The sequence below is a fragment of the Thalassophryne amazonica genome, chromosome 4 (assembly GCF_902500255.1).
Source record: "Thalassophryne amazonica chromosome 4, fThaAma1.1, whole genome shotgun sequence".
NCBI classification, from domain to species: Eukaryota; Metazoa; Chordata; class Actinopteri; order Batrachoidiformes; family Batrachoididae; genus Thalassophryne; species Thalassophryne amazonica.
Window position 1 is genome coordinate 111503240 of NC_047106.1, and position 19131 is coordinate 111522370.

The 19131-nt window shown below is 42.5% G+C and overlaps 1 protein-coding gene across 3 annotated transcripts in view; it reads left to right on the forward strand.

Annotated features, from left to right (window-relative positions):
• Positions 1-19131, forward strand: part of LOC117508628 (glutamate receptor ionotropic, kainate 1-like) — a 185555-nt gene that overhangs the window by 93417 nt on the left and 73007 nt on the right. For all 3 annotated transcript variants that reach the window (XR_004560149.1, XM_034168426.1, XM_034168427.1), the window contains exons 2-3: positions 9288-9455; positions 9565-9822. Coding sequence is in view for 2 of the 3 variants with exons in the window: in XM_034168426.1 (XP_034024317.1) it covers positions 9288-9455; positions 9565-9822 (426 nt within the window). In the remaining variant the exon portion in view is untranslated. The remainder of the gene's footprint in view (positions 1-9287; positions 9456-9564; positions 9823-19131) is intronic.

Consider the following 19131-nt stretch of genomic DNA (forward strand, 5'->3'; position numbering starts at 1 on the left):
TTGTAACGTCCTTTACATCTAGGCTTGGAGAGCTGTTTAATTATCTATCCTGAGTTTGCAGACGTAACCCATTACACTTGCAGCTGGAGCTGAGGTTGTAGAAGTCGGGAGGAGTTGGCGTTCCCGCTCCTCAGCAGTTAAGTGTAAATTGGGATCTGCAAGAACTGTGGATATTGTGAGAGTGGGAAGTGGTGTTTTTGTTGTGGGCTGGGGTGTTTGGCTGGCTTTGTTTTTGTTTTCTGTTTCTCCCACCAGGTGGTATGCGTTCAGGACTGAGTGGCTGACATGTGGCTGAGTATTAGGACCTCACCCTGAACACCTGAGGCTTGTTATCACGTGCAGGTCATCAGGACTCACAGCTGTGGTGTATCTGTCTTGATCAGAGCTTGCTGCATTTAAACCTTGAATGCACAGTGTGTGATTGCCAGAGACTCGACCTTGTGAGCAGATGTGTGAGATCGACGTCAGGAGAACAATCTCACCATTACGAACGCAGAGACCGCTCCAGGTTTGACGCCACAGTCTGTGAAGGAGGATTGGGTGAGGTCTCACGCTCTTCAGCACACTTCCTGAGGTAATTTGGTTTTGGTGACTTTCATGAAGTAATGACAGTGGATTTGGTGTCCCTCACACCTTGTTATATTGAGCTGTTACGCTATACTAATCGCCTAATCAGCTTCTGCTGCAGTGGAGATTTGAACTGAGTTGTTCTGTGCCTGCAGGGTGAGAAGCTGAGTTACATTAAAGCCAGGAAGTGTTTGCTGATTGTGTGCACCTTTGACTGTGTCTCTCTGTGTGGAGAGTGTTGGACTCACCTCATGATTTCTTCCTTCGCAGACTCGGTTTGTCGCGGCCGCCTGGGGGGTGTCGGCGGGGTCCCTGAGTCCGAACTGCTGTGTCTCCGGACCGTTTGTGCTGCTGAGAGCGCACCGTGTTTCCACCTCACCAGACCGCGGACTTTTTGGGTTGTTTATCACTCCACTCACTATTATGTTTATTAAATTCTGTTACCTTTTGAACCGTGCTCTGCTTATTTTATGCTGGGTCCTGTCAAACGCTGGGTCGGTGCTCCGACCGCGTCCGACACATAACAGTTTTCTCCCTTCATCAGAAGAACTCTGCTGACTGTTTACTGGGTGTGTGCTCACACACCCACTCTTGACTGTTTCTGCTTCCTGCCAGCAGTACCCGATCTGACAGCTGGAGACGGTGGCCACCTGGTGACTCGGGACTTGGTGGCTCCGGTGTGTTCTAGATCCGTTGGCAGTGAAAATCGTGTGGGTCCCGACTCTTCTCTGGACAGGCGTCTCCTATCCTCGAGCCTGCCCACACGACACCAGCTTCATAATCGACCGTAGTATTGAATTGTATCTGTAGCCGTTGTGCACATTTCACAACATTAAAAGTGTTACTTCTTATTTCCACTGACCGTTCATTTACGCCCCCTGTTGTGGGTCCGTGTCTTTACACTTTTCACAACAAACAGAACATTGACATTTTTGTGTTTTCCAAATATACATATGCATGTAAACTGAACAGCCTGTTTTTTGTTCAGACTTCTATTTATTCAAAGTAGATTAGATGTGATACAATTTATGATTACAGATGTTCTGTATGTGTATTTTAAACAGGAAAGTCTCCATTTAGCATAAACATTTTTCTACAATATTATGCCTGATAAAATTTGAGAACAGATATAGAAGTAAAATTTTCTTTTATTTAGTAATCTTTTTTTCCCCCATCCCATGTGGGTCTACAACTTTTCAGATAAAGATTTGCAATCATTTGCTTTGAATAAAATGTGAAGAATAAGCAATCACAAGAAACCAACTTATACATGATTAAATATATACAGAATGTACAGAAACTTTATTTTCAGTGATTTTAGAACAAACTCGTGAATTTAAGCACGCTGTGCTGCTGAAATTTTTTTTTTCATACAAAAACACACCGTGTCAGGAATAAATGATCATTTATAAGAAAAGGTGGTGAGTGAACAAACCATTCTGTGTTTTGTAAGCAGCTTATATCCACAGCATTGTTGATGTCATTCCCTGACAGCTGCACTTCACATCCTCTTTCTTTTGCATTCGGCTGGAACCTACATGGTTTGGAGCCGCTGATTATTTTCACCGTGGCTTCCGTTCATCAGAAACTTCCTCATCTTCTTCAAAAACAATCGATATGTCACTTAAATCTTCACTATAATCGCGCACTATGCCTTCGCTGTCGGTGTCTGCCATATTTGTAAACAGAGTGGCGCTGCGATACATTTACTCGAATGACGTCACATCTGTCGCAGCGAAAAAGTAGGTCAACTCGGAGGCGGTAAATTAAAATTCTCAGATGGGTAACGAAACATCTAAATCCTTGTTCAGTGTAATTTTATGGTAAAAAAAAAAACAAAGACAACATGTGGAAAAAACTTTTTTTATTCTTCAAGAATATGCAAAAACGTCATGGCGTTGCAGGGACACTTTAACTATATGCTACTTTCGCAAAAAAGATTGTCAAATGTGAGTTGTCTGACTCAACTGCATTTAAGGCCTGAAGCATGTTGCAAAAAATTTGGGATCGGACCAGTTATTTTAAATACAAGGAATAAATGATCATTTTTATCACCAATTTTCTTGAGACAAGTTAGGGGATGGATACATAAACATGTCAAAGACATTGAATATGTACCTGCTGCGTCTCCACTCACAGAAAAGAAGGATTGTAAAACAGGAAAGCAGATGCACATTCTGGCAAACTGCAACTGAATTTTTTTTTTTTTTTTCTTTTTCATACCACGTCATCATGAAGCTGGATAAGTGGTGATTGCTTTAAGCACTGTTTCTCCAACCACAACTGCTGGCTCTAAATTGACGTGTGAGTTAGACTGTGAATGTGTTTGTTTGTCTGTATGTGTTGACGCTACAACAGACTGTCCAGGAAGTACCCAGCCTCTCACCCAATGAATGCTGAGATAGGCTTCAGCCCACACCATCTTATCTGGAATAAGCAGGTTTAGAAAATGGATGGATGGATGGATTGCAATATGAATCATATCACAATGTATCACAATACAATTGTATCACAGCCCATCTGCCATGATACGTATCTTACTGTGATGTTTTTGCCTTGTTATAGGTTTGCTCACTGCACTCACTTGTAGTTATTAAAAGGGATACATATGCGTTTCTCAGAGCTCGCCTTCTGAGCTGCATATTATTAGCCTCACTGCAAATCTATTGTAATCTATTGTTGCTGTTGCTCTGTTGTTGACACAGGCATTTGAATTTTTGCAGTCTGATTTTGATGTAGTGCAGTGCTGTCTGAAGAAATTCAAACTGGTCTTGAATGCTGAAAAATCCAAAATAATTTTTTTCAAAGTTACTTGTTTCCTTGGAGAATATACCATAAATTAAAACTGCTCAAGGTAAACCTATGGAGCTAGTCCGCAGTTATAAGTATTTGGCACATAGCTTTCTGTTAAAGTTTATCTTAAACACTTGATCTCCAAATTAAGGCTGAAGCTAGGTTTCCTTTACAGAAACAAGTCATGTTTTTCCTTAAGAGCTCGGATGCTCCTGATAACTGCTACCTTCTTGCCTGTACTTGAACTCCAGTGATGTCGTGTATATGTGTGCTTGAATCAGTTGTCTATAGTCATTGACCCCGCTGTATCATTGTTAGAGATGGGTATTGATAAGATTTTATCGATATCGATACCATTATCGATTCCGATTAGCGATCCAATTCCTTATCGATTCCCTTATCGATACCTCCTGTGAATTTTCTGTGTACTACAAGTAAGCTTTTCAGGTTTTCTATGTCAACAACATTTTATTGAGTCTTAAAGTAAATAAATATGAAATTGATCACTGGATCCTTGATCTCTGGGCATAAATAGAAATAAATCAAATCTGTAGTTTTTGTCAAAAGCACTTCCTTTCAGACATTAATGGCATGAAAGTCTCTCCATACATCTGACCTGAGCTCAGACAGCTGCTGGAGTCTGCAGGTCTGCAGCCATACAGTCTTGGGCTACTGCACGTCAGTGCAGGACATCTCATTTTGGGAGGACAAAAAAACATTTTGATTGCAGTTTATTGGTTGTATTACAATGTTTGGAAAGAGGTGTCAATGTATTTAAAAGGCGATTCGCTTTGAAATCATTAATTCCCAGTGGACTCTATCGGTGCAGCATTTGGAGCAACGGAATGGAGGACAATTCTCGTTTCTTTCTCGCAACAAGACAGGACTACCAGTTAGTCACTTTAATCCACACAAAAGTGACTCACAATTGACATATTTTAATGGCTTTGAGAGAGGATAAAAAGCGGAGTTGCCGCTTCTGAAGAGGAGCGAAGCAAAGAACCACCGAATCAGAGGATCAGAGCACTGCTTTGTTGGTTCAAGGTTCAAAGTAGATCTGCGCTGCAGCAACAGTTGATTACAGACCCGCTGCAGGGTCTGTAATCAACGTAGAGAAATGATCATTTTCTCGACAAACACCCTCAAAAACAACGGCTGCTCTGAAGGACCGATAAGGGAATCGTTAAACAAAAAGGCTATTGATATCGGTGGATCGAATAATTTCTTAACGATACCCAAAAAGAACCCGTTCTCGATACCCGACCCTAATCATTGTGCCTTCATCACTGTGAGTTGTATGCTAATGCTGGCATACCTTCTTTGAATGTAAGGCAATGTACACATTGGATGACTCTGGGTTACATGACTCTTACTGGGGTGGTTTTGATTTATTTATCCAATTTTCTTTTGTGTACCTCGTTTTTGCACTGAAATGGGAAAGAAACCTTTTACTTTTTTTGCCTCTTCTGATTGGCATGTCCTCCAGTCTGAATTTAAACTGTCGGGGTTGATTTCTTTGAATGCGTTCTACTCTATTTTATCTGTGCATTGCTAGTATTTTATTTGTTTTTAACGTTCTCCTGATGATGTTAACTGGTCTATTAAGACGTGTGCTGCTGCCTTTCTTGGCCAGGTCACCCTTATAAAAGAGGTTTCCATCTCAATGGACTTTTTATCTGGTTAAATAAAGGTTGTTATTATTATTATTATTGTTGTGAAAGTGTAGTGACATGGACCCACAACAGGGGGCGTTAATGAACGGACAATGGATAAGCCAAAAAGTAACAATTTAATGTTGTGAATTGCACAACGGAATACAGACAATAACAATTGAGGAGTACAGTCAATCATACACAAGGTGACGTGTGGGCAGGCTCGAGGATAGAAGACGTCTGTCCAGAGAAGAGCCGGATCCCACATGGCTTCCACCGCCAGCGGATCTGAAGAACACTGGAGCCGCCAAGTCCCGAGTCCCAGGTAGCCACCGTCTCCAGCTGTCATACCTGGTACTGCTGGCAGAAACAAAAACAGTTAATGGTGGGTGTGTGAAGACATACCCAGTAATCCTTCCTTGCTCAGTTGCTCCGGGAGGCAGAACCTCCACCTCCAGAAACAATTTCACCCGTGCAGCTCCTGTTGGTCTCTTTCCTGGATGGAGTGAGAGGCGAAGAACGTTGCCCTCTCACTGTCCGCCAATCCAGCCTCCGACAGAGCCCGCAGGAACACGGCTGCACACAGAACAATGTTTTTAGTCTTAATATAAATTGCAGAGAAGGTTACCTTGAGTGGTAGCTGATTTCTCGGCGAGGAGGTGGAGTTGCAGTCCGGCCTTTATACAACCCTTGGCAAAAATTATGGAATCACCAGCCTCTGAGGATGTTCATTCAGTTGTTTAATTTTGTAGAAAAAAAGCAGATCACAGACATGACACAAAACTAAAGTCATTTCAAATGGCAACTTTCTGGCTTTAAGAAACACTATAAGAAATCAAGAAAAAAAGATTATGGCAGTCAGTAACGGTTACTTTTTTAGACCAAGCAGAGGAAAAAAAATATGGAATCACTCAATTCTGTGGAAAAAATTATGGAATCACCCTGTAAATTTTCATCCCCAAAACTAACACCTGCATCATATCAGATCTGCTCGTTAGTCTGCATCTAAAAAGGAGTGAACACACCTTGGAGAGCTGTTGCACCAAGTGGACTGACATGAATCATGGCTCCAACACGAGAGATGTCAATTGAAACAAAGGAGAGGATTATCAAATTCTTAAAAGAGAGTAAATCATCATGCAATGTTGCAAAAGATGTTGGTTATTCACAGTCAGCTGTGTCTAAACTCTGGACCAAATACAAACAACATGGGAAGGTTGTTAAAGGCAAACATACTGGTAGACCAAGGAAGACATCAAAGCGTCAAGACAGAAAACTTAAAACAATATGTCTCAAAAATCGAAAAATGCACAACAAAACAAATGAGGAATGAATGGGAGGAAACTGGAGTCAACGTCTGTGACCGAACTGTAAGAAACCGCCTAAAGGAAATGGGATTTACATACAGAAAAGCTAAACGAAAGCCATTATTAACACCTAAACAGAAAAAAAACAAGGTTACAATGGGCTAAGGAAAAGCATTCGTGGACTGTGGATGACTGGATGAAAGTCATATTCAGTGATGAATCTCGAATCTGCATTGGGCAAGGTGATGATGCTGGAACTTTTGTTTGGTGCCGTTCCAATGAGATTTATAATGACTGCCTGAAGAGAACATGTAAATTTCCACAGTCATTGATGATATGGGGCTGCATGTCAGGTAAAGGCACTGGGGAGATGGCTGTCATTACATCATCAATAAATGCACAAGTTTACGTTGATATTTTGGACAATTGAAAGGATGTTTGGGGATGTTTCAAGATGATAATGCATCTTGCCATAGAGCAAAAACTGCGAAAACATTCCTTGTAAAAAGACACATAGGGTCAATGTCATGGCATACGGTCAGTGTCAACGAGTAGATCTGATTTGATGCAGGTGTTAGTTTGGGGGATGAAAATTTACAGGGTGATTCCATAATTTTTTCCTCAGAATTGAGTGATTCCATATTTTTTTCCTCTGCTTGGTCTAAAAAAGTAACCGTTACTGACTGCCACAATCTTTTTTTCTTGATTTCTTATAGTGTTTCTTAAAGCCAGAAAGTTGCCATTTGAAATGACTTTAGTTTTGTGTCATGTCTGTGATCTGCTTTTTTTCTACAAAATTAAACAACTGAATGAACATCCTCCGAGGCCGGTGATTCCATAATTTTTGCCAGGGGTTGTAGTGATGGTGATGAGTGACAGCTGGTGCTGATAAGTGACAGCTGTCACTCCCAGCGGCTCTGACACCCTCTCATGCTTGGAGCCCGCACTCCAAGCAGGGTGCCATCTGGTGGTGGTGGGCCAGCAGTACCTCCTCTTCAGCGGCCCACACAACAATTATAGCAGAAAGAAGCTTTTTGTAAGGTTCATATGAGTCTGGCCACAGCAATATCTGCAAAATGCAAAGACCAATTTCAATCAAACTTGGTGGACAAACTCAGTGGACTGTCCTCTCACAACACAGGTCAGTTCAAGGTTAAAGGTCAAGGACAAATCACAGATCATCCTCTAATGTGTGTGACAAAATCTTCAAAACACAAAGCGCAATTTCATTCAAAGTTGGTGGATGAACTGTTTGCCGTCCTCTCACACACACTGGTCATGTCAAGGTGATACATCAAAAAATATGGTCGAATTCGTGGCCATTCCAGGGTTCTCGCTGGGGTTCTACAACTGTTGCTCACTGTGGCTAATTGGTGGCAGTTTCAGTGAGCCATATGGGAAGTTGAATTTGCACACATTGTTTTGAAAAAAAAAATGCAAATACACACTAGTGCATATTCAAAATGTGACCATGCATGAACTTAAATATCACCTGCTACTAAAACACGAAAACAAAAACCAAACACAAACTGTGGGGTCCTTAAATGGTGCTTGATTAAATTATTGCAAACAATGTTCCCTGACAATTTAGGTTTTTTTCACGTATGTGAAGCTATGAATACTAATTAAACAGTGTTTCAAGGAGGGCCCAAAAACATTGTGCATGATTGATAATTTTTGCTTTAATAAACTAAAATTAACTTTAATAAACAAAAGATAATACACATCCTGTGTTGCATCATTTTCCATTATGCAATGGGGCAGTAGCCTGCTTACAATTATAGATGTGTTATTGTTTGCTCGTGATAATTATTTTGTGTTATATTGTGTGTGATTTGTGTTATTATGTATGTACTACACAATATTTTGGCAGATAATAATGTGGGGCCCCATGTGCTGTTGATCCTGTGGTCTTCAGCTCAGGGAAACCTGTGCATTAATCCACCCCTGCTTCTATTATTGATTGGACCCAAATATTCCTGTACTTTATTCCCAGCTGGGATGCAGATTTTTTTTCCTCAATATTTTTAAATAACACAATGAGACCTGTGAAGCATGAACAGGAATAATTTATTGGCATACAGTAGTTTCATGTTATGGGCAGCAGCTGGAAGTGCTCCATTGCACACCAACTGAGCACTAAATAACTGAGCATGATCACACACTTAGTTATATAACATATATATTTTAAAAAATTGGTGATTTGAGACATTTCATTTTTGTTCTACCTGTGATACTTCAAATAACTGGTGAATAATTATGCTGCATTTTATCAGTGGACTCTTCAGTGTTTGATTCAGAGAAAACATCAGCCATGATCATCACGCACGTCACACTCTGAGATGTGCATGTGCGTGTCTGTGCGTGCACGTCTGTGTCTGTGTTACAGATGAAGCGCGAAATAGGGCGAGTACAAAATTAATTGATTCAACATTGATTTTGGGTTTCTATTTCATTTCCATGCAGCCATCCAACACAACAAACCTATAACACAGCTCACATTAAAAGGAAAACAAATATATATTTTAAACCAGCATTCATGAAACTTATTTCTGCCATCATGTGGAAATGACTTCACATTGTCACTGACAGTAACTGTCTGCAGTTGCACTAAAATGTATTTAGTGTTCAGTGCAGAAAAGTAAAGTAGTGTGGTCTGCCTTTTACACATTTAGACATTTATTATTCTTTATGAAACTAGGATGAAGTAAATTCTTACCTTATTAAATATGCAAGACACTATAATGGCCTGGAAGCCTTATTTAATGTATGGGATCAACAAATGTAATTCAAGTGAGTGGATTTCTAAAGTGCAATTTTAACTGCTTCAAACTGTGTTGAAATTGCTAAATTGTGATGCACAGTATACACTCATAAATTTGAATAAAATCCTTATGTATAGCCATGAAAAGGATTTCATCATACAGCCTAGTCATCCTCTGAATGTTTGTTTTTTCTCTTCCTCCAGGGGGCATCTTTGAGACACTGGAGAATGAGCCCATTAGTGTTGAAGAACTGGCCTTTAAATTTGCTGTAACCAACATAAACAGAAATCGGACGTTAATGCCAAATACCACATTGACTTACGATATTCAGAGAATAAACTTGTTTGATAGCTTTGAGGCCTCAAGAAGAGGTAAGTTTTAAAACAAACAAACAAAACAAAACAAAATCAATAAACTGAGTGTTGTTGATGATCTATCTGTTCCTTCGATATGCTTTTTTCAACTATTTTATGACTTCAGCCTGTGACCAGTTGGCACTGGGTGTTGGGGCTGTGTTTGGCCCCTCTCACAGCTCATCTGTCAGTGCAGTCCAGTCTATTTGTAATGCCCTGGAAGTCCCTCACATCCAGACACGTTGGAAACACCCCTCAGTGGACAACAAAGACAGCTTCTACATTAACATTTATCCTGAATATGCCTCCATCAGTCGAGCGGTACTGGACATAGTGCAGTTCTACAAGTGGAAGACGGTAACTGTTGTCTATGAGGATGCAACTGGTGAGTACCAAGGACATTTGACAATACTTTGAAAATTATTCCAATTATTCCCACAAAGAAGTTCATAAATGTATACAACAGTAAATCAGCATCTATATTGAAATTGTAAAACTCTTTCATGAACATATGTTAAACTAGAGGGCACGAATGTTATGTCTAACATTCAACAGTCCTCAGATATGGGCACCATTTCACCAAAGTACAAACACAAACACAAATTAAAATTTACCCTGCATGCACATCTGCTTCAAAATCTTATAATTTTGCCAAAAGTAAAGATGTGTGGTATGGTACAGACATCACTATGGAGTTTAATTGGAATAGCACTCGGAAAGCACATACCTTTGTTAACACTTAAAGTGCTGTAACAAGTATCCATTGTCTTATATAATCTTTTTAAAAGTTGGGAAAGACATATTTGGATTCACCCCTCTATTTGAATCCACTTCAAAATTTATCTTTATATATATTTGTAAATATTATGGCCCCTTCATACATAGTGCGAAGTTTGGACGGTGTTTGGATGAATACGGCGAAACAGTTAGTGCACGAAACAACACGCCAATGGGCAGGCGTGCAAGAGTTCATGCACACACTGGTGTCCATCAAGCAGGAACAATGCCAGGTGCACCACATGGTGCTGCTTATGTGGAAGAAATGAAAACCAGCTGGTACATGTGGAACCACATTGCACCGCTTAAGTGGAATAAATAATAAAATAAAAAACAGCCGGTACCTGTGGGACCACATCGCGTCGCTTGTGGAATAATAAAAAAAAAACATACCACCTGGGACACGAACTCATGCCTTTCAAAGCCTCTGAGCCTCTGACACTTCACCACTGAGCTACAGAACTGTTCTTTGAAAGCTGCGGGAAGGTGCCCCATATCAGGAAGGACATGGAAGTTTGTTGTCCGTTCGGCTGCTCCCGTTTTGTGGTCGGGGTTGCCACAGCGGATACAGCCAGATCCACATTGGTATTTGGCACAAGTTTTATGCCGGATGCCATTCCTGACACAACTCCAGTTTTACCCGGAGAAAACCAAACAGCCGCTGGTGTTCCAAAGTGGTCTCCCATCCAAGAACTAACCAGGTCCCGCACTGCTTAGCTTCTGAGATCTGACGGGATCAGGCTTACACAGAGTAGATCGGCTGCAGGAAGGACATGGAAGTATTACAAAAAAAAATTTAAATTCCACACCATATAAAAACACCGCATTTATAAAGCGAGCAATACAAATATGATCCGTCTGATCCTCTGGTGATGACCCATGGTCACAGACATACAGTCATGAAATGACATGAATGAGATGCAGTGTGCTCTGATCATGTTCATATCTACTGGTCAGGTGCGTCCAGTTGGCCGTGTGCGTGTTCTGTCTTGTGGACGGCGCACCACAGCACAGACACTGCGTCATGTTCAACAGAGCTCATGCGAGTGACGTGATGGTTAGATCGCCTGCTGCGTGTTCTGATCTGATGGTCCGTTTCAACCTGGGGGACTGTCAGTGTCTGCTCCGTGTGCGCGCTCGCTTGCTGCGGCTTGTCAGCACCACAGCGATATATGTTTTTATTTGTCCACGTAAATACAGCAATCAGACACACGCCTCACAGTGGACAGTTGTTAGTCCATGACATTCCAAACACAGTAGGTGTTGTCCCGCTGGAATGTCCAGAATGACAGATCTCCACAGCTGCTTCTGTTGGATGCCACGCCTCCCTTGAGTGGAGCGCACACACGTGTCAGTGTGTCTGTTTACAAAGTCACACTCGTGGGGAACTTAAATTTCACAGCAGTACAACAGTGGTCGTCTGCAGTCTCTTGTCGTGCAAAGAATGCGACTGGCCACACATTTTCTAAGTGCCATGCGAGTGATGTTAGGTGTTCCTGCGTGTCACCTGGAATTTGGCCAACACCTGCCTAGAGAGGGCGCGATGGGTTTGCATAGCGCACCCTTTGTCTTTCAGGCGCTTGTATGTGCAAATAGTTGTAGCAATAGGTATACGAGGCGTTGGCGACAGGGACGACATTACACAGTTTGCACACGATTCCTGCGTCATGTGCACTTCGTCCAAACTTCTCACTATGTGTGAAGGGGCCCTTAGTGATTCCCTCCAGCCCCAATTTCTTTAACATTGCAACACAGGGTGTCTTTCAACATTTTAATAAATTTGTTAAGAAATAAGGCACAGAAAATGCACAAAATCTGGATTGTTATCTGCATTTGCACCAACCTCACCTGCTCTTATGGCCCCTTCACACATAACACGAAGTTGGGTGAAAGAAGCAGGAACCGGCCAAAAAACCGCAAAAAAACAAATAAAAACAAAAAGAATTGGGGAACCACGAAACATTCCACCTGTTGTCGGGAGGATACGCGATTGGACAGGTGTGAATGATACTACAGCAACAGTTTTGTGCATGCTCGTGCACGCGCACGAACACAGTGCGAGCACCTGGAAAGTGTGACACCACATCGTGCTGCTGCTGTTGAGGAAAAAAAACACCACAATTTCTAATATTTAATCCCTCTTATAAAGAGTGGACAATACAAGTATGATCCTACTGTTCCTCTGTATATGACTCATGGTCATGGACATACAATCATGAAATGACATGAATGAAGCCATACAACCTTATCACGTCCACATCTGCCAGCGCCGCGTGTCCAGCCAGCACCGCGTGTCCAGTGAGCAGCCCGCCAGCCTGGATGTGACATTCAGATTGCCAGCTGAGTGTTCACATGATCAGACAGTTCTTTTCACATGGGGCAGCCTGCTGATGTGCACTCTGACATGGTCGCTGCTACCAATTGCAAAGGCGATATGTGTTTTTATGTATTTCCACGTGAGGGCAGCATGCCCAAACACACGCCTCACGATAGAGTGTTGTCAGGTCATATCCTTCATGGCACAGTATGTTTTCTCCAGCTGTGATTTGCGAGTCCACAGATCTCAGCAGCAGTGGCTGGCATGGACACGCCCACCTCCGTTGACCAACTTATCTCACAGAAAAAAGTGTCACTCTGTTCCTTTGTTCTGTGATTATTTATTTTATGTATTTCCTATGAAAATGTGTATGCAGTTATTGTTGCATTTATTTATTTGTCCTGATCCCTGTGTTCTAATTTAACACATCGTGTGCACTGAGCCGCTGTCAATTCCCGCGATTTGCTGCCTGGCGATCAGCTGAGAGGCGCCGTGTGTCCAGAGGACAATGAGCAATGTGATCGCACATGAATTAGTTCACGCCCTTCCCCATGTTTTATTTAGTTTCCACTCTTTCTGTCTGTCATGTGGACTACAATTTATGTGGTGAAAGTGATATTAGGCTGGCTGGCAGGCTCATAATAAAGTTCACACCATGTCATGCATGCTCAGACATGGCTGTCCAGTCCCCATATGATCTTGTCTGTACGTAATTATCAGCATGTCATGAGAGCATGAGAGCCCATCCATACATGTCTATTGTATGTAGTGTTGGCATGACACATGTTCTCCAGTTGAGCTGCGAGGACACAGTGGTCAGCTGTTCCAGCTGGACATTACAGCTGTGCAGATGTGCACTGCACTGGACAGTGATTGCACTCTGGCAAATGTTGAATCATGCTGGAGGGAGGGCACACACTGCTCATGCCATTTGTGTTGCGGGTGGGGGAACTTGCATGACCTCTGTGTTGCTTGGTAATGGCACACTTGTGGGGCACTTAGAACATGTGGGGTCATTTGCACATCCAGCTCGAAAGTGGTCACCCGCTCTCTACTCTTGTGCCAGCAGCATGAATGGCCCCACCTTTTCTAAGTGCCCCGCGAGTGGTGTTGGATGTTCGTGGGTGGCACCTAGACTCTGGCCGACTCTGGTTGAGAGTGGGTCGATTGGCCACTCGCATGGCATTTGACAACTTTCGGCCGCTGGTGTGAAGGCTGCCTCAATCACATCATTCAGCCATAGTTCGACATGGATGATGATTTTGTGCAGCTGCTCGGTCATGTAACGATGTGTCCAACCTGTGTATGACATGCTGTTCAAATGCTCTGAACACAATTAGATAGCAGTGTGTCCTCATCTTGCCCGCCATTCGAATGGGTTTCCATCGCGAGCGGCACTCGTATATAGAGTGCATATGCGAGAGCCAATTGACTCCTCCTTCGTGCACCATTCTGCCTCAGTTGTGTTATGTGTGAAGGAGCCTTTAGATATTAGGCACATTTGCCTAAACATATGCCTAATGCCCTATCTTGCAATGTTATGGGCCCCTTCACACATAACACGAAAGATGCAGAAACCGGAAGAAAATCCAAGAACCAAACACAAAATGAGGAACCACGAAACATTCCACCTGCTGTTGTAAAGGAAGCACAGTCGCACAGGCGTGCACGACACACCAGCGACACTTTCGTGCATGCTCGTGTGCATGCACAAACACAGTGCAAGCAGCTGGAATATGTTGCACCACATCGTGCCTCTGCTGTGGGGAAAAAAGAAAAAAACACACCCCCTCAGCATGCCACATGTGTTGCGGGGGGAGCATGCAAAACACACGCAGGGCACATTGTGTTGAGGGGGAGCCAACACTCTGGCACGCCACATGTGTGTTGCTTTGCAATGCCTCAGTTATAGGGGCACTTTGACAAATTTCACATCCAGCTCGAAAGTGATTGTCTGCTCACTATTTTAGTGCTAACAGCGCGAATGGCCACACATTTTCTAATTATGCAGCGAGTGGTGTTACATGTTCGTCTGCGACACCTGGAATTTGCCCGACACCTGCCGAGAGGGGGATCAAATGAGCACATGCAGGGCATTCACTGTCTTTTGGCCACTAGTGTGCGTGAATGTTGTGGCAACAGGTGTGCAAGGCGTTTGAGGTGGCTCTGATTTTTCCCAAATGGCATGCAATTCCTTTGTGCGCTAGTCAGCTTCAATCGTGTTATGTGTGAAGGGGCCCTAAAGAAAGTAAAAAATAATTAAATATTGGTTCCACTACCTTAACCATTAATAGCTTGCTTTTTTGGCCCATATCCCACCTTTCCACCAAGTTTCACAAAAACTGGTTTAGTAGAGGGTTTTTTTCATAATCCTACTAACAGACAGACTGTTTACATTTGTCCTAAATTTTTCCTCATTTTGAAATGATTTCTATTTGGTTTTATATCAAGGCTGCAAAATCAGTAGGGGATGGGGGACTTTAACTTCACATTTTCACACATGTAACTGGTAAACATAAATATACTGTCTGGGACCAGCAACATTTCTACAAAAATATTACTTGGCAATGACACCAAAATGTCTGTTGTTGAAGCTCAATAGAAGGCTGAGAAGAGCACATACATCTGTACAGTGTATCTGGTTTTCTTAAGGTTAAGCTGCCAGTGGCATTTGCAACAACAAAATTTGTTTTCTTGAAAACATTACAAAAATCAGGTCAGGTCAGCCGGGCCTAGTAGCATACGCTGATATCGTGCATCGCCACATTTCTCACACTACGTAACCTTTCTGGGTAATAACTGGCAGCCATCCAGGCTGACCGCCTGTCCGTCCACCCATGTCCTGAATGTAGCCATGGGTATGCTGCAGCCAGGTAATACATGGGTGTATCCGTGGCCTTTTAAGGTTGTTTGAGTCCTCAACCCTGATGCATCTGCAGGCTGGATCTTGCTCAAGGAAGTGTTCCACATGGCCATAGTGCCGTATCTGGCAAGTCGTATGTGCCATCTGATAACAAAAATCATGGTCTTTTTTCACTAAACCCGGCTCCTGGTGACTGCCTGGCATGCACAGTTTCCATTTTTTCCATGCTATACCTACACCTGAAAACCAAAATACTTGGGTGCAGTCAGTCAGATACAGCAGAAAGAGGCTATACATACAACCCCAATTCCAATGAAGTTGGGACGTTGAGTGAAAAGTATAAATAAAAACAGAACACAATGATTTGCAAATCCTCTTCAACCTATATTCAATTGAATACACCACAAAGACAAGATATTTAATGTTCAAACTGATAGACTTTTTTGTTTTTGTGCAAATATTTGCTCATTTTGAAATGGATGCCTGCAACACATTTCAAAAAAGCTAGGACAGGGTCAACAAAAGACTGGCAAAGTTGATGAATGCTCAAAGAACACCTGTTTGGAACATTCCACAGGTGAACAGGTTAATTAGAAACAGGTGAATGTCATGATTGGGTATAAAAGAAGCATCCCCAAAAGGCTCAGCTGTTCGCAAGCAAAGATGGCGCGAGAATCACCACTTTGTGAACAACTGCGTGAACAAATAGTCCAACAGTTTCAGAACAATGTTTCTCAATGTTCAATGCAAGGAATTTAGGGATTCCATCATCTACAGTCCATCATATAACCAGAAGATTCAGAGAATCTGGAGAACTTTCTACAGGTAAGTAGGGTTGGGTACACGTAAGCAGCAAAGGTGAAAACCAATATTGAATGCCTGTGACCTTCGATCCCTCAGGCGGCACTGCATTAAAACCGACATCAAGGATCTTACCGTGTGGGCTCAGGAAAACCTTAGAAAACCATTGTCAATTAACACAGTTCATCGCTACATCTACAAGTGCAAGTTAAAACTCTACCATGCAAAGTGAAAGCCATACATCAACAAAATACAGAAACGCTGCCGCCTTCTCTGGGCCCAAGCTTATTTGAAATGGACAGATGCAAAGTGGAAATGTGTGCTGTGGTCTGATGAGTTCACATTTCAAACTGTTTTTGGAAATCATGGACATTGTGTCCTCCAGACAAAAGAGGAAAAAGACCATCCAGATTGTTACTAGCACAAAGTTCAAAAGCCAGCATCTGTGATGGCATGGGGGTATGTTAGTGCCCATGGCATGGGCAACTTATACATCTGTGATGGCACCATCAATACTGAAAGGTACATCCAGGTTTTGGAGCAACACATGCTGCCATCCAAGCAACGTCTTTTTCAGGGACGACCCTGCTTATTTCAGCAAGACAATGCCAAGCCAAGTGGAAAAGCAAACTGGAAAAGTGTGCTGTGGTCAAGCAACGCCTTTATCAGGGCATGGCACAAACCGGGTGGACACAAATGCAGACTCTCACAGCAGAAGCAGTTAGAATATGGTTTAATCATTGTAACAGGCAGGGACTTGGTACGCAGGTTGTCCAGCAGCGAGGCAAAGGTACAGACAGGTGTAAGGCTGAGGCTTGGTCCAACAAACAGGCAGAGGTCAAAAAACACAGCGTGGTTGCAATCAGAGGCACAAACAAAAACGTGGTTGAGGACAAAAACAAGGTCAAATACTGGCAGGCTGAATACAAGGCAAAACAAGGCGATGTGTGAGGGCTCGAAAGTAAATAACATTCAACAATCTGGCAGTGAGCTGTGAGACTGTGAGGGCTTAAATAACTGGTGGTGTAATTAGTGCAATAAGACACAGGTGTTAGTGAAGGTTCTGGAAGGGGGCGTGACCAGGGAAGACAAAGGTAAGTGCAAGAGTGAAGGCAGAAACAGACACGTGAGCAGGTGCAAGAGCGGGAGTGAATGAAAATACAAAGCAGACAGAATCAAAGTGGTAGACAAAGATACAATGGTTGGTGCAGTGATGTGAGAATATAATCAGATGGACGTGAGAGCAAACTGAGAACAGAGCTAACACAGAATCTAAGGACAGAATATAATATAACTATGATGAGAACTAGAATCAGAAATGAACATGAGCCTTAATCAGGGAACAAATACAGTGAGGAAAATAAGTATTTGAACACCCTGTGATTTTGCAAGTTCTCCCACTTACAAATCATGGAGGGGTCTGAAATTTTCATCTTAGGTGCATGTCCACTGTGAGAGACATAATCTTAAAAAAAATCCGGAAATTACAATGTATGATTTTTTAATAATTTATTTGTATGTTACTGCTGCAAATAAGTTTTTAAACACCTACCAACCAGCAAGAATTCTGGCTCACACAGACCTGTTAATTTCTCTTTAAGAAGCCCTCTTATTCTGCACTCTTTACCTGTATTAATTGCACCTGTTTGAACTTGTTACCTGTATAAAAGACACCTGTTCACACACTCAATCAATCACACTCCAACCTGTCCACCATAGCCAAGACCAAAGAGCTGTCTAAGGACACCAGGGACAAAACTGTAGACCTGCACAAGGCTGGGATGGACTACAGGACAACAGGCAAGCAGCTTGGTAGAAGACAACAACTGTTATGATTATTTATTAGAAAGTGGAAGAAACACAAGATGACTGTCAATCTCCCTCGGTCTGGGATTCCATGCAAGCTCTCACTTTGTGGTGTAAGGATGATTCTGAGAAAGCTGAGAACTACACAGGAGGACCCGGTCGATGACCTGAAGAAAGCTGGGACCACAGTCACAAAGATTACATTAAACACATGATGGTGTCATGGTTTAAAATCCTGCAGGGCAGCAAGGTCCCCCTGCTCAAGCCAGCACATGTCCAGGCCCGTTTGAAGTTCATCATTGACCATCTGGACGATCCAGAGGAGGCATAGGAGAAGGTCATGTGGTCACATGAGACCAGAATAGAGCTTTTTGGAATCAACTCCACTTACCATGTTTAGAGGATGAGAACAACCCCAAGAAAACCATCCCAGCCGTGAAGCATGGGGGTGGAAACATCATATTCTGGGGGTGCTCTTCTGCAAAGGGGACAGGACGACTGCACCGTATTGAAGGAAGGATGGATGGGGTCATGTATTGTGAGATTTTGGCAACCAACCTCCTTCCCTCAGTAAGAGCATTGAAGATGGGTCATGGCTGGGTGTTCCAGCATGACAATGACCCCAAACACACAGCCAGTGCAACTACGGAGGGGCTCCGTAAGAAGCATTTCAAGGTCCTGGAGTGGCCTGGCCATTCTCCAGACCTGAACTCAATAGAAAATCTTTGGAGAGAACTGGAACTCCAAACCTGAAAGATGTGGAGAAGATCTTTATTGGAGGAGTGGACCAAAATCCCTGCTGCAGTGTGTGCAAACCTGGTGAAAAACTACAGGCAACGTTTGACCTCTGTAATTGCAAACAAAGGCTACTGTACCAAATATTAACATTGATTTTTACAGGTGTTCAATACTTATTTCCAGCAGTAACATCTCTCACAGTGGACATACACCTAAGATGAAAATTTCAGACCCCTCCATGATTTCTAAGTGGGAGAACTTGCAAAATCATAGGGTGTTCAAATACTTATTTTCCTCACTATAAATACCAAAGTAAAACTAAACTGGAACTGACTAAGAAAACAAAGTGGTTGAACCAACTAAAGGAAAAACAGAGACTACATGATAACAGA